The sequence below is a fragment of the Polypterus senegalus genome, chromosome 9 (genome assembly GCF_016835505.1).
Source record: "Polypterus senegalus isolate Bchr_013 chromosome 9, ASM1683550v1, whole genome shotgun sequence".
Lineage (NCBI taxonomy): Eukaryota > Metazoa > Chordata > Cladistia > Polypteriformes > Polypteridae > Polypterus > Polypterus senegalus.
In genome coordinates, this window is record NC_053162.1 from 6607788 (window position 1) to 6623110 (window position 15323).

The following is a 15323-nucleotide window of genomic DNA, read 5'->3' on the forward strand; positions in this document are numbered from 1 at the left end:
TTATAATTCAGAACCTTTCATTGCCTATTTTAGTTTTACAAGGTACGCCGATGCATTTGGGTTTTGATTTTCTTCTGTTTTCTTAACCAGCCAACAGTTGATAATGGGGTGTAAATGACAAAGGAACAAGCAGCTCTCCTGTTATTTAAACCTGTCTGCCTTAACAGAATGTTTAGAAATAAACGAAAGGACAGACCAAAAACATATAATAATAATAATAATTTTATTTATGCAAGGCGCCTTTCTGAGAACTCAAGGACATCGAACAAACAAATAAATAAATAAAAGACAATTATAAACAAGTAAAAACATCAGAAAATATAAAAAAATTAAAACCAAACATAAGCACTGTAATCATAAAAAAAGCCATTTAGGCCTTGTTCACACGGGCGTTAAAATCGAGCGTTTTTTTGCGTTCGTAGCGTCCGGTGAGCGCGGATCAAGCGCCGAGTGTTTTCTACACGTAGGAGTCAATGAGAGTGTTCACACGGGCTTTGGTGACGTGCGTTTGTCCGGCTGCGCGTTTATACGGCATCAAAAAAACGTTGCATGCAGCTTTTTCTTGGCGTTCAAAACCCAACAAACGCAAGGAAACCGTTTCTAGTTCGTTTTCTGTGCGTTTATTTTACGCTTCGGAGGGGGAGGGGGGGCATTTCAGTGCATAACACCGGTGTAAGCGCCGCACACTCGACTACTGTTTCCTTACCTCAAAGTGACAAGTAGTCTCTCTTCGGAGCTAACACCAAGTCGCATATTGGTTGATCGGCGTGCAATGTGGCATTGCACCAGCTGCAGCAGACAATCAAAAGTGGAAACCGACATCCGACAGTAATTAAAAAACTTGCGCGGAAATTTTCGCATTTCTTCATAAAGCACAAAAAACTTCCTTTAACCCGACGTTGTGCAGTCAGAGGATGAACCCAGTAGCGGCGGCGATTTTTTCTCTCCCTACGTCGCCGTATTACGAGTATTTTTAAAACAAGAAGATTAATATCTAACATAGCAAAATGGTCCATATTGAAAGGAGGCACCTCAAATAAAACGACAAGGGCTTTCATATCCAGTTCCCGACACTGCCTCCACAGGTTAACACACAAACTACAATTTGGGCTGCAGGCTGGCGTTAGACAGAGACAAACGAACGCCACCACAAAATGCAACATAAACGTCTAGGACGTTCAGAGCAATTTCGTTTATCCAAAAACTTAACGCCCGTGTGAACAAGGCCTAAAACAGATGCATTTTAAATTTACATTTGAAAGATGAATATGATTTGGTATTTCTAAGCTCGGTAGGTAATGAATTCCAGTGCTTGGGAGCAGAACGGCTGAATGCTCCGCTCCTCATGGTGGTTAGAAGGGCGAGAGGGACGGTCAGATGGATGGAGGAAGAGGATCTAAGGTTACGGGAGGGAATGGCAACATTTAGAAGGTCAGACAGATATGGAGGGGCAAGGTTATGAATGGCCTTTAATGTTAATAGAAGAATCTTAAAATCAATTTGAAACTTAAATCGGAAGCCAATGAAGCGGCTGCAAAACTGGAATAATATGGTGAATAGATGGGGTTCGAGTAATGATGTGGGCAGCAGAATTCTGGACTAGCTGAAGCTTATGAAGAGATTTATTAGAGAGACCAAAGAGGAGTGAATTGCAGTAGTCCAGCCGAGAAGTAACAAGACTGTGAACAAGAATGGCAGCGGTATGGGGAGTGAGGGAGGGATTGAATGAGATTAATATTACGTAGGTGGAAGTAAGCCGACCTGGTGATGTTATTAATGGCAGATTTGAAAGACAGAGTACTGTCGAGGATGACACCTGGACTCTTGACCTGAGGTGATGGGGAAACAATGGAGTTATCAATAATAACAGAAAGATTGTTGGCTTTGGATAATGAAGACTTTGAACCAATGAGGAGAACCTTAGTGTTGTCACGGTTTAATTTAAGAAAATTTGAAGAAAACCAGGATTTAATTTCAGCAATGCAGTCAATAAGCGAAGGTGGTGGAAAGGAAGAGGTGGGTTTACTAGCAAGGTAGAGCTGGGTGTCATCAGCATAACAGTGAAAATTAATGTTATATTTACAAAAAATATTGCCAAGGGAAAGAAGGTAAATAATAAAAAGAAGACAGAGCCCACCTGAAGTAACAATGGTGTGGTAGGTTGGGATGTGAAGGTTTTAAGCTGAATGAACGGAGTGCGGCCTAAGAAGTAGGATCTGAACCAATCAAGTGGAGTGTGGGTAGTGCCAATCAGAGATAATCTAGTAAGGAGAGTGGTATGACAAATAGTATCAAAGGCCGCACTCAGATCAAGGAGGATATGCCTAAAGTTCTCAGAAAACAACAACAAAAAAAAAAAATTCTTGGTCTTCGAAGAATGAAAGCACTAACAAGCCATATAATTATGAGCCCGGTCTCATTACCTGTTAGGCCTTCCTTATAATTACAAAACTGGTGGGAAGGAAATCCTGCAGCCAGTGCAGACCTCCAGGACTGTTAACGAGTACCCCTGGTCTGACATGTAAAGCTGAATGTGCGTTTGTCTGGTATGCAGAACCACACCTTTGAAGAGATCGCCTCCAAATTTTGCACAGGGGAGGACGATAGGCCATGTTACTGTATATCGTTTTCTAACCCTCTTAATCCAGAGCAGGAGCCCATCCCAGCTAGCATTGGACACAAGGAGAGGACAAACCCGGAAGAGGGTGTCCGTCCATTACAGGGCAAATACTCCACACATACATACCCAGACAATAGTGTTGCCAATTCACCATCTTTGGACCATGAGAGGAAGAAGGAGAACCCACAGGAAACCCTCAGAGACAAAGGGAGAACTTACAAATGCCACACATGAAGGTGCAAACCCAGGTTTCCTTACTGTAGCCATAACACTGTGCCACCTCCCTAGGACATGTTTCATTCCAAAATATAGTTGATGCCCTTTCCCCAGCCCAGTGCCAGGTACCCCGACTAGTATTACTATTTTCATTGGTGCACGCTGCACACCTTTGTATATAAAAGGATTGAAATTCATCCTAATAAATGAACATTAAAAACACCGACCTGGGAAAAATGTGCTCTTCTGCTCTGTTCCTCTGCATCTTTAATGACGTATCATCAGTCCAACTTAACTTCCTTCGGATATTTTCAATCCTGTCTGAGTAGCAGAAAGATCTCATGAGTGAAAAAATCAAAACACGTCCAAGGATGAGGTATGACAAGAAATTTAAAAAGGAAGTGCAGGGTGTTCTTTTCCAAAAGTACATAGAATTGTGGAGACAGAAGGCTTTAAGTAAACCTTGTTTAGGATTTTAGAAATAAAAAACACACCCATACAGACGTGGCTCATAATATTGATAGCCTTTCGTGATGCAAAGAGGTTTGTGGCGTTCCAAATTGTAAATAGAGGATTGGGAGTCCCGGAGCATGCAGGCGTGCAGTCAGGTCCCTAAACATTTGGACAGCGACACAATTTTCAAAATTCTGGCTCGGTGTACCACCACAATGGATTTGAAACAAAGCAATCAAGATGTGATAGAAGTGCAGACTTTCAGCTTTACTTCAAGGGGCTTAACAAGAATATTGTATGAGCCATTTAGAAAACACAGCCATTTTTAATGTATGGTACCCCAATATTCAGGGGCTCAAAAGTATTTGAACAAACTAAGAGAATCATAAATAAACTGCTCAAAAAAATCAAAAGGACCCCTTTTGAATGAGAGTACAGCATCAAGTCAGTGACACTTGGGGGCTATTGATCTGGTCAGTTAAGTAGCAGAGGGGCTTGTTCATCAGTTTCAGCTGCTTTGGTGCACTGGGGCAACAATGAGACGACCCCCAAAACAGGAATGAATGGGTTAACAGGTGGAGGGAGGCCACTGACATTTTTCCCTCCTCATCGGTTTTGTCACTCATTTTGTATTTGGCCACAGTCACTGTCACTACTGGCTGCATGAGGTCATACCTGGACCCTACAGAGGGTCTCCAGGATGGCACATCAACACCACATGGCATTGCCAGAAGGTTTGCTGTGTCTCCCAGCACAGTCTCAAAGGCATGGAAGTTCCTCTAGCAGAGCTGGACAGGGCCCCTCATAGAAGGTCCTTAACCCATTAGCAGGACTCACTGGTATCTGCTCCTTTGGGCAAAGAGGAGCACTGGCAGAGCCTACAAAATTACCTCCAGCAGGCAGGCAGGCCACTGGTGTGAATGTCTCTGACCAAACAATCAGAAACAGACTTCATGAGGGTGGCCTGAGGGGCCAACGTCCTCTAGTGGGCACCGTGGAGCTCAATTCACATTTACCATAGAATACCAGAATTGGCACCCTGTGCTTTTCACAGATGACAGCAGGCTCACCCTGAGCACACGTGACAGACGTGAAAGGATCTGGAGAAGCTGTGGAGAACCTGTCACATCGTTCAGCATGACCGGTTTGGTGGAGGGTCAGTGATGGTCTGGGGAGGCATACCCATGGAGGGATTCACAGATCTCTAAAGGCAGATAACGGTACCACAGGACTGTCATTAGGTATCAGGATGAAATCCTTGGACCATTCGTCAGACACTATGTGGGTTCAGTGGCTCCTGGTGCACGACAGTGCCCGGCCTCATGTGGCGAGAGGATGAAGAAATTGATACTATTGACTGACCTCCCCGCTCACTCGCCTGACCCCAATCAAACAGGGCACTTCTGGGTGGGACATTATGTTTCAGTCTATCCGACACCTCAACCTGTCCAGGAGCTCTGTGATGTCCTGGTCAAGATTTGGGAGGAGATCCCTCAGGACACCATCTGTTGTCTCATTAGGATGTTATCAGGAATGGTGGGTTGAGAGTGGCATACAAACTACGGAGTACGATTTGGAGTTGCCACAATGAAATGACATCAAAATGGACTTGCCTATCTGCCACATCATTGTTTCCCCTTGATTTTCAGGGTGTCTCTCTCTCGGTTGATCATTTTCATTTCCATCCATTCATTCCTAACACATCACCATATCAGTCCATTTTTTTTTCCCCACTTGAGATCGGATGCGTTTTTAAATTGTTCCTTTAATTTTTTTTGAGCAGTGTATTTTCTATAGTTTGTCTTTTATCTAGTGTGATTGAAATAATAAAAGGGTACCAAGTGGCAGCTGAATTGCTGCTTTCTTATTCACAGGGTTTTTAACGAGGTCACTACTCAATAATGAGAGCAACTGAGCAGTTTATAATCATCATTTGCAGTATTTGGTTGAAAGTCCTTTGCTGTCAATGACTGCCTGAAGTCTGAACCCACGGCCACCTCTACGTGTTCTTTTGTCATCTTTGAGCTACACCATTTGTATGAAAATGTGCTATAGAAATAAATGTTGCTGTCATTCAGAATTTTAAACACATCAATAATGTTTCCTCTTAATCTTCTTTTGTAACCCCTCACCACCGCCCCAGTAGCTCAGCGTATGATTCTAGCAAACAACAAAACAGAAACTTGTAACCAGCTTCAGTGCACCTTAACTCTTTCAGGGCTGATGTTGACATTTGTCAAAAGGAGGAGTTGACGATGGTAATCGACCGTAAACTTTGACAAAATCAACCGTTATGCTTTAGTTGGACTCTCGTTGCTAGAAGGAAAGTTAGATTCATTGGTTTGACTGCGATTTCCTGCACTCGCATGAGTAGCAATACACAAACACCACCAAAAATGGAACTGAAATCTGGCGAGAGATCAAAACAAATGCGTAAAGCTAAATACTCCGTGCACAACGTTCTACCTATTATCTCTGAACAGGACTAGGACTTGTCAGACTCAGATTTTGATACAAGTGACTTAAAACGAATGTGTGGTTCCAGCTTCAGCTGATTGGTCCCCAGTTAATCGTTGTACTGACAATGTTCACCAGGGAGGACTGCCACTTAACAATGATAACAGGCAGAAACCAGATTGCAATGCACTGCGACCGTGTCCCAGCCATGCAAAAAAACAGCCTGGCAGCTAGCCTGCCACACATTCTTGGCAAACTGGCAGCCACAGCATGCGACAAAAGACATTTTATGTTGATTCCTGTGTGAAACCATTGCTTGTCAGAAAATGTTTTTTTGGAAAAAATATTTACCCCTCAAACAGTTAAATAAATTGTAGGTATGTCTTTGGTTCTAATGGGCGAAAGCAAACAAAAAAATAACCACTTCTGGTTCACAATGTCCTACCAGGCTCTTCCATTAGGCCTCCGTCCATTCTTGCTCGCAGATTGCACGTTTGTTCCATCCCATAGGCTTACAGAAGCTCCTGAAATGAGCAAATGAAGATTTGGTTAAGAAAGAAAAATAAAACTAAATAAAAAACATGAAAGAAAAGAAAATGTCTATAATCTTAAAAAAAAAAAAACATAGTGAATAACTGTTTATTTTCTTTACTGTTGAGACATGGAAATTGGAGAATCTCATCATTCAGACGCTGAGCACGAGAAAAAAAAAAAAAAAAAAAGATAATGGGCATGGCAGAAAAAAAAAAAAAAAAGCACAGTATCTTAATTATATATTATGTTCAACACAAACTGCTCGGAAATTGCTAGGTATGAAGTAAGGTGAAATGGGCCCCAACTTTTAGCTTTAAAATGCTGGTGAGGAACCCGGTTTTATCTTGACTTTGGATAACAAATATAATACAACGGGAGTTCCAAAAGTCCATTCGCTTTATTTTATTTTAGTCAAAGTGCCCAGCACTGCCCGGGTGTATTTGTAGAATGGGTTAAGGAAATAAAGCAAAAGGTTCAGGGACTGTTACTTCTTTAATCCTCCCTCATCTGCCTCACACTTGCACTTTTCATCACATCAAACAAATCCAAACCAACCAATCAGATTGTTCTCTGGGGCAGGACACACAGACCAGTGTTTGGATGGATGGATGGATAGAAGTGAAAGGCACTATATAATAGATAGATAGAGATAGAAGTGAAAGGCATTATATGATAGATAGATATAGTGCCTTTTATCACTCTATCTATCATATAATGCCTTTCACTTCTATCTCTATCTATCTATTATATAGTGCCTTTTATCTATCTATCTATTGTATAGTGCCTTTCACTCTATGATAGAGTGAAAGGCACTATATAATAGATAGATAGATAGATAGATAGATAGATAGATAGATAGATAGATAGATAGATAGATAGATAGATAGATAGATAGATAGATAGATAGATAGATAGATAGATAGATAGATAGATAAAAGGCACTATATAATAGATAGATAGAGACTGTTTTGATTCGGGAAAATGGTTCAAGGGATTAGAACATAAGTAGGCAAAGAATCAGAGAGAAGAGGTCCAATACTTCTATTTTATTTACTTAATCAACTATAATAATCAAACACATATAATGCAGACATACAAAACAAAACAATACTTACAGACATATAAAAAGACACAGAGCCATCATCCCAGACCAGTAGACTGAGGGGGCCCGCTTGTCAGTCTTGTCAGAGGACCAACTCATTTGCCTTTTTTTAAATACCGGGCGGTGCGCGCTGTCCCCACGGTTGAGCCTCCAAAGAAACTGAGGGCGAAACCTTCCCTTATATACTAATTGAGCGTCCTTGCCCAAAGCGGCTTACGTGCAAGCAGTGTATACAGAAGTGATCAGTTTCAGTACACACCCTTCCACGGGACGCGGTGTTGTTTTGCACTTGGTCCTGATGGAGACGGCACCTGGTACCAGGAGGCACACAAAAATAAGGGCTGTATACAGTAAAAGCCCCTCAAAGTGAAAAACAAGTCAGCATAACCCTTTGGCCATATTCCCAGTACTTTTCCTTCTTGTACCCCTCAAAGTGAAAAACAAGTCAGCATAACCTTGGCTGTATCTTTCCAAAACATTAGTAATGCAGCTGGGTTTTGCGCTGAGCGACCAACGCCCATCTGCTCTCTTGATCCCCCTTTAGAAAAATCCTTCCATTACAGAGATAGAAGTGAAAGGCACTATATAATAGATAGATAGATAAAGTGAAATGCATTATATGATAGACAGATAGATAGATTTGTAGAATAGGTTAAGAAAAGAAAGCAAAGGTTATTGTGTTTTTCAAATGGTGACCCTACTGTTATTGCTAACTGTCTCCTCCATCATCTACACTCCCTCTCTTTCTGTCTCCGCTCTTCTCAGTCAAGACTTTTTGTTCATTTTGGGTCTGATCGGATTCCAGAATTGTGGTAACTGCTTCCTGGGTTGTAAACATGAATGCTGTCATGTCGGAATTGTCCTCTTAGTTCAAGGTGGACAGTTTGCAGTGCTTAAAATTATAGAGAAAAGCTGACAAAGCCGAAGGTAATCAACAACCCCTAGATTCTCCTTTATGTCGCACTGCACTTCTACTCTCCATCAAGCCTCACCTAACAACCTCTGCAAAAGCACACAATACTCCTTTTCATATTACAGTAAATACATAGAAGCGGCACGCGGTGTTGTCCGGGTATGTAATATTAACCTCTGGTCATTTTGTCTGCTCTTCTGGCTTCAGTCTGTTCAGATGTTTCACTTTGGATTAGTAAGGTGGGCTTCAGAAGGTGTTGGTCATAAAGTCTTTTTTATTATTTAGCTGTACTTCTTTTTAAGCCTGCATATGCCATGCTCGAGTCCAAGTATCTGTTAATGGTGCTCTCATTAAGAGAGAGTATCTCATGAAGGCAGGGCACAAAGCAGGAGTGGGGATTTAGGCAGTGTGAAAGACGCCATATAAGCGCTCGACCCTGCACAGACTGACGCAGAGGCACGTACAAAGTTTAAGAATTTGTACTCCAACTTTAATTTTTCTCAAATTACACCTCCGGGTGGGGCTGAAGATTCGTCCAGCCAGGCCGCTGAGTCCATGCAGCTCCCCCTAGCGGCCATCCAAGCCCCCAACCAGGCTGTGGAGGACTCCATCTCCCATGGAGCCCTGCGGGTGGTTGGGAATCACCGCCAGCCAGGAGGCTGCCACCAAGCGCCCGGGGGAGGTACTGGACTGCCCATGATGGCTCCCCCGGAACATAAGCAGCAGGGGCGTCCCTGCCGGGCATGGGACCCGGCTGTCCTTCACAGCAGCTAAGAGTTCTGGTTGCTCAGTTCAACTTCATCTAACCAAAATATTAAGTCTACGGTTAGGATAGATAAGCCTTCCAGGGCGAAAAAGTCTCCAAAAAGACCCCTGCAAACTACATAAACCATGTGCCATGTATGTGGAGAATACAGGCGTTAAAAATAACTTTCTACAAAAGAAAGATCTTCATTCAAAACCAGATTATGCTTTAGAGCAGGGGTGGGCAAAGTCATTCCTGGAGGGCCGCAGTGGCTGCAGGTTTTTCTTCCAACCCAGTTCCTTAATAAGAAGCACTTACTGCTCAAGTCACACTTGTGCTTCACTTTCGTTGTCTCGCTCGTTACGATTCGGAACCCTTATTGCTTGTTTTAGTCTTAAACAGCTGTTCTCTTGGTTTTTAATGGCTTTTTATTACCAATAAGGTTCAAATGACAAAAGACAGCAGCTTTTCTCCATTTAGCGTGTGACCATTTGCACTTGTGTGTATTTATCATGCACTACTGGGTTTAATTAAATACTTGGAAGGAAAAGTGAAGAGAAAAAAGTGAAAGACTGAGTATTACTCATCCATTTTAGCCTTCAAATCATTTGTATGACTTCCTTACAAAGGGGAAGAACATCTAGGATATGAGAATGGCCTGATATGGCAGAGGTAAAGCACTAACAAGCCATGAAATTAAATTATTTGCAAGGATTGTTTTCTAATTAAGCAACGAGGTTGGAGCAAAAAGCCCTCCAGGACTGACTTTGCCCACCCCTGCTTTAGAGCATGAGTGAACGAAGCACTGCCCCGGAATGTACGCGATCAACATCGTTCACAACTATGATGGTACAGTCAGAGGCAATGCGGGACACTCAGAACTGACAGCTATGTTCATAATAAAAATGAAAAGTAAGTAACTGTACAGTATCTGTTCGTTCTAAACAATGTGCCTTCCCACCGAGTAAGAGAAGGGAGTGAAGACAGCACCTGCGGTGGGTTGGTGCCCTGCCTGGGATTGGTTCCTGCCTTGCGCCCTGTGATGGCTGGGATTGGCTCCAGCAGACCCCCGTGACCCTGTGTTCGGATTCAACGGGTTGGAAAATGGATGGATGGACAGCACCCGTCAAGCTACTGATGATGGAGACCCACAGGAAAAGCAGATTTTGGTACACCAGACCCTGGACACAGTCAATGTGCCAAACGGCACTCTTGCATTACCACAAACCACAGACAAGGCTGCCCAAATAACTACAGTAAGTCAACATTATGGTCTAAATGGAAACGTCAAAAATTTGTCAAACCAGAATATACTCCCAGCACTTTAACACACAATATACTGTGGTGTGAAAAACTATTTGCCCCCTTCCTGATTTCTTATTCTTTTGCATGTTTGTCACACAAAATGTTTCTGATCATCAAACACATTTAACCATTAGTCAAATATAACACAAGTAAACACAAAATGCAGTTTTAAATGATGGTTTTTATTATTTAGGGAGAAAAAAAAATCCAAACCTACATGGCCCTGTGTGAAAAAGTAATTGCCCCCTTGTTCAAAAATAACCTAACTGGTGTATCACACCTGAGTTCAATTTCCGTAGTCACCCCAGGCCTGATTACTGCCACACCTGTTTCAATCAAGAAATCCCTTAAATAGGAGCTGCCTGACACAGAGAAGTAGACCAAAAGCACCTCAAAAGCTAGACATCATGCCAAGATCCAAAGAAATTCAGGAACAAATGAGAACAGAAGTAATTGAGTTCTATCAGTCTGGTAAAGGTTATAAAGCCATTTCTAAAGCTTTGGGACTCCAGCAAACCACAGTGAGAGCCATTATCCACAAATGGCAAAACATGGAACAGTAGTGAACCTTCCCAGGAGTGGCTGGCCGACCAAAATTGCCCCAAGAGCGCAGAGACGACTCATCCGAGAGGTCACAAAAGACCCCAGGACAACGTCTAAAGAACTGCAGGCCTCACTTGCCTCAGTTAAGGTCAGTGTTCACGACTCCACCATAAGAAAGAGACTGGCCTGCAAAACGGCCTGCATGGCAGATTTCCAAGACGCAAACCACTGTTAAGCAAAAGAACATTAGGGCTCGTCTCAATTTTGCTAAGAAACATCTCAATGATTGTCAAGACATTTGGGAAAATACCTTGTGGACTGATGAGACAAAAGTTGAACTTTTGGAAGGCAAATGTCCCGTTACATCTGGCGAAAAGGAACACAGCATTTCAGAAAAAGAACATCATACCAACAGTAAAATATGGTGGTGGTAGTGTGATGGTCTGGGGTTGTTTTGCTGCTTCAGGACCTGGAAGGCTTGCTATGATAGATGGAACCATGAATTCTACTGTCTACCAAAAAATCCTGAAGGAGAATGTCCGGCCATCTGTTCGTCAACTCAAGCTGAAGCGATCTTGGGTGCTACAACAGGACAATGACCCAAAACACACCAGCAAATCCACCTCTGAATGGCTGAAGAAAAACAAAATGAAGACTTTGGAGTGGCCTAGTCAAAGTCCTGACCTGAATCCAATTGAGATGCTATGGCAGGACCTTAAAAGGCGGTTCATGCTAGAAAACTCTCAAATAAAGCTTAATTACAACAATTCTGCAAAGATGAGTGGGCCAAAATTCCTCCAGAGCGCTGTAAAAGACTCATTGCAAGTTATCGCAAACGCTTGATTGCAGTTATTGCTGCTAAGGGTGGCCCAACCAGTTATTAGGTTCAGGGGCAATTACTTTTCACACTGGGCCATGTAGGTTTGGATTTTTTCTCCCTAAATAATAAAACCATCATTTAAAAACTGCATTTTGTGTTTACTTGTGTTATATTTGACTAATGGTTAAATGTGTTTGATGATCAGAAACATTTTGTGTGACAAACATGCAAAAGAATAAGAAATCAGGAAGGGGGCAAATAGTTTTTCACACCACTGTAGCATAAAACAACACTTCACATGCTTATGGATTGCAAACCCTCTTTTTTTAGTTAGAAGTTATTTTAGATCCCATGAATCTCATGATGGGGTAAACTCCTGCACTGTAAAAAAAAAAATGTTAAATTTACGGTAAAATACTGGCAACCTTGATTGCCAGACTTTTACCATAAAAAAAGAAGGTGACAATATTTTTAGGTCTACAGTACACTTTAAAAAAAAAAAATGTTAAATTCAAAGTACTGGCAGCTGGGTTGCCTAAATTTTACTGTAATAAATAAGGTAACAATATTTTGAGGCCTACAGTATAACTTTGTAGTACAAACTGTGTTTTCTTTGCAACACATTCCAACAGAAGGGAATGTTTAACCATAACCAGAAATTCATGTAGTGTAATAAATATGCCAATCAATAAACTATTAGAAAGTATTGTCAGGGTTAAACTCCAGTACACGGCTTACATCAATAAAGTAACAACAACCAATAGCAAACACGTACCATTCAAAACAATTCAATATTTAAGGAAGCTATGACACATTATCTGGTGGGGAAGTAAAGTTTGCTTTTGCGGTGTTTGGTGTCCTACAGGTGTGCCCTCTTATCGAATACAACCCACCATAAATCAGCTTCCATAACCTCAAAAAACCTTCAGCACGCAGGGAAAAAGAAGTTTGTTAACTTGGTTTAAGTTTTTTTTCCCCAACTATTCAAAGGAATGCGGTTCAGCAGGAACACTACGGTAAAAGGGGGCGTGTCCTTACGCAAACATCGTAACTTCGGTTGTACTGAAACAGCGCTTTACTGTTTTATACTTTACGGTTGTTTACCTTCGCTATTTAACAGTTTTACACTGTATAATTAACAGATTTTTTCAGTGTATGTCAGTAAACGGTATGTAGCATATTTTGAAGGTGAAAAAATATCGATTTTACAGAACTTGGCTGTAAAAAAATGACAGGTATTGTTTAAGATATACAGGTAATTTTCAGTAGAACATAAGGTAACTTTCTACTCAGAAAAGGTCTTACCTTTCACCATTTACAGTATTTTTACCGTTAAATTTACTGACATTTTTTACACTGTGGGGCTGGTTGATGTAGCAGGCATAACTTCCAATCCTTCGGATCATTTTTGTTGAAGACAACTATTGGTTTGTTCTTTATTACAAAGGCATTTTTTTCCGCTGCAAAATGTGTTTTTGGGTCTATATGATCAAAAAAAAAGGGAAGCCTTAAATATGTCGACGTGTTGCGTAACTAAACATCAAGATGTGATGAACGGCAAATCATAGGTAGGGGTTGTCCTGTACCGGCGAGTCAGGAGGCGCTGAACGGTCAAAAAAAAATCCTGAAGTGATTTCGAAAGTTTCAGACAGAATTCTTACGAACACAAAACAGATACTGAATTATGAGAGGCGTGTCGACAAATCTTACGCTCCATGTGTCCTGTCAGAACCTCATCAAAGATTAAACTTCTATTTTGAAAGGCCATCATCTGTCGCGCCTCTTACCTTATAAACAGCAGTAATGGAGTTCAGTGGTTTCCAGCATTGCTTTTGGAGTTTCATTAGGTTTTTGGAAGACCCCGCGAATACTTCCACCCGTTTTAGAAACTGCCATGACCCGATCGGGATGTTAGCACTCTACCCTCGCGTCAACTTTAATGTGCGCACTTCGTCCGATTTGACGCGTGCACGAGAAGCCCCGTGTCTGCGGGTGCTCCAAACGAATGGCGTGTGCGCGGTGTGAGTAACACATTACCAGCTCGGACTCCAAAATAAGGCACCGCGAAAAAGCTGCGAGCTGCGCTGTTGGTTTAGCCGATTTACATTCGAATGGACTGAACTCGAACTTTAATTTCAAGTCCTTCAAATATGCAGCCGAGTTGTCAACGCGAGACCTGAGCGGCGGGAGAACACTCTGTGTGACGTCAGCGTGCGCGGGCACTCACAGCGGGTTGGTGCAGAAGGAACTAATCTGGCAAACCTCAGCCAAAAAGTTGAATCCTGTGGTCTCGTGTTCGTTTTATGTTGAACGCACGTTTGTCTGCTTTCAGGTTACGCCTATTGACTGGATGTCCATTCTCATTATTGGACACTTTGCCAAGTGAAGACCAGGGACGGAGAGAAACAAAAATGTAAGGAGCGCGATACGCAACGCGGACCTGAATGTACTGTTTCGTCATCTTCTCAGCCGCAACAACAATTAAGAATATCAATATTTTTCTTCTGCACAGGAGAACATTAAGGGCATTGTTTAGCGCTACATGTTTAAACGATGTGAAAAATTGTATATTTTTTAAGGCCCTGTGCATTCGGGTGTTCAGAACTTAGTTATGTGAATGCGCGCTCAATTGACTTCAATAAGACGTTACATTCGCGTTGGCTTGCCTTTGTAAAACGCCAACCTGCAGCCCAGATTGTAGTTTTGAGTGTTTACATGAGGGTTGGTGCAGTTATCAGCAGTCCATCAATCGATTGCAACGAGTGCAGAATGGAGCTGCTAGAATCCTAACTAGGAAAAGAAAATCCGAGCACATTTCTCCAGTTTTGATGTCATTACACTGGTTACCTGTGTCATACAGAATTAACTTTAAAATACTGCTTATGGTTTGCAAAGCCTTAAATAATCTCTCTCGGTCTTATATATCGGAGTGTCTGACATCTTATATTCCAAATCGTAACCTTAGATCTTCAAATGAGGGTCTGCTTAAAATTCCAAGAGCTAAACTTAAAAGAAGTGGTGAGGCGGGCAGGCGGCCTTCTGCTGTTAGACACCTAAAATCAGGAATAGCCTGTTAATAGGAATTCGCCAGGCTTATACAGTGGAGCACTTTAAAAAACCTGCTGAAAACACATTACTTTTAACATGGCTTTCTCATAACTTCATTTTAATTTAATCCTGATGCTCTGCATATTTATAATTATATATATTTATAATAAATATACTGCTCACAAAAATTAAAGGAACACTTTAAAGAAACACATTAGATACATCAGATCTCAATATGAAGTTGGATATCTATACAAATAACAACAGGGCAATGTCTTAGGAACAAAAGGATGCCAAGTCTTTTAATGGAAATAAAAGTTTTCTGCCTACAGAGGGCTCAATTGTGTAGACACCCTAAAATCAGAGTGAAATGAAGATGTGGCAGGCTAGTCCATTTTTTCAAAATCTTAATTTCTGCTACTCAAAATGCTTTTCAGTATCTTGTGTGGCCCCCACGAGCTTGTATGCATGCTTGACAACGTCGGGGCATGCTCCTAATGAGACTGGTGTCTTGTGGCATTTCCTTCCAGATCTGTATGAGGGCATCCCTGAGCTGTTGTACAGTCT

At 41.8% G+C, this 15323-nt stretch overlaps 1 protein-coding gene across 2 annotated transcripts in view; it reads right to left on the bottom strand.

Moving 5' to 3' along the window:
• Positions 1-15323, bottom strand: part of LOC120535086 (centrosome-associated protein 350) — a 192274-nt gene that overhangs the window by 164889 nt on the left and 12062 nt on the right. For both annotated transcript variants that reach the window (XM_039762643.1, XM_039762642.1), the window contains exons 2-3: positions 6192-6270; positions 3064-3157 (exon numbers count right to left, since the gene is read on the bottom strand). In XM_039762643.1, coding sequence (XP_039618577.1) covers positions 3064-3157; positions 6192-6249 — 152 coding nt within the window. In that variant the 5' untranslated portion in view covers positions 6250-6270. The remainder of the gene's footprint in view (positions 1-3063; positions 3158-6191; positions 6271-15323) is intronic.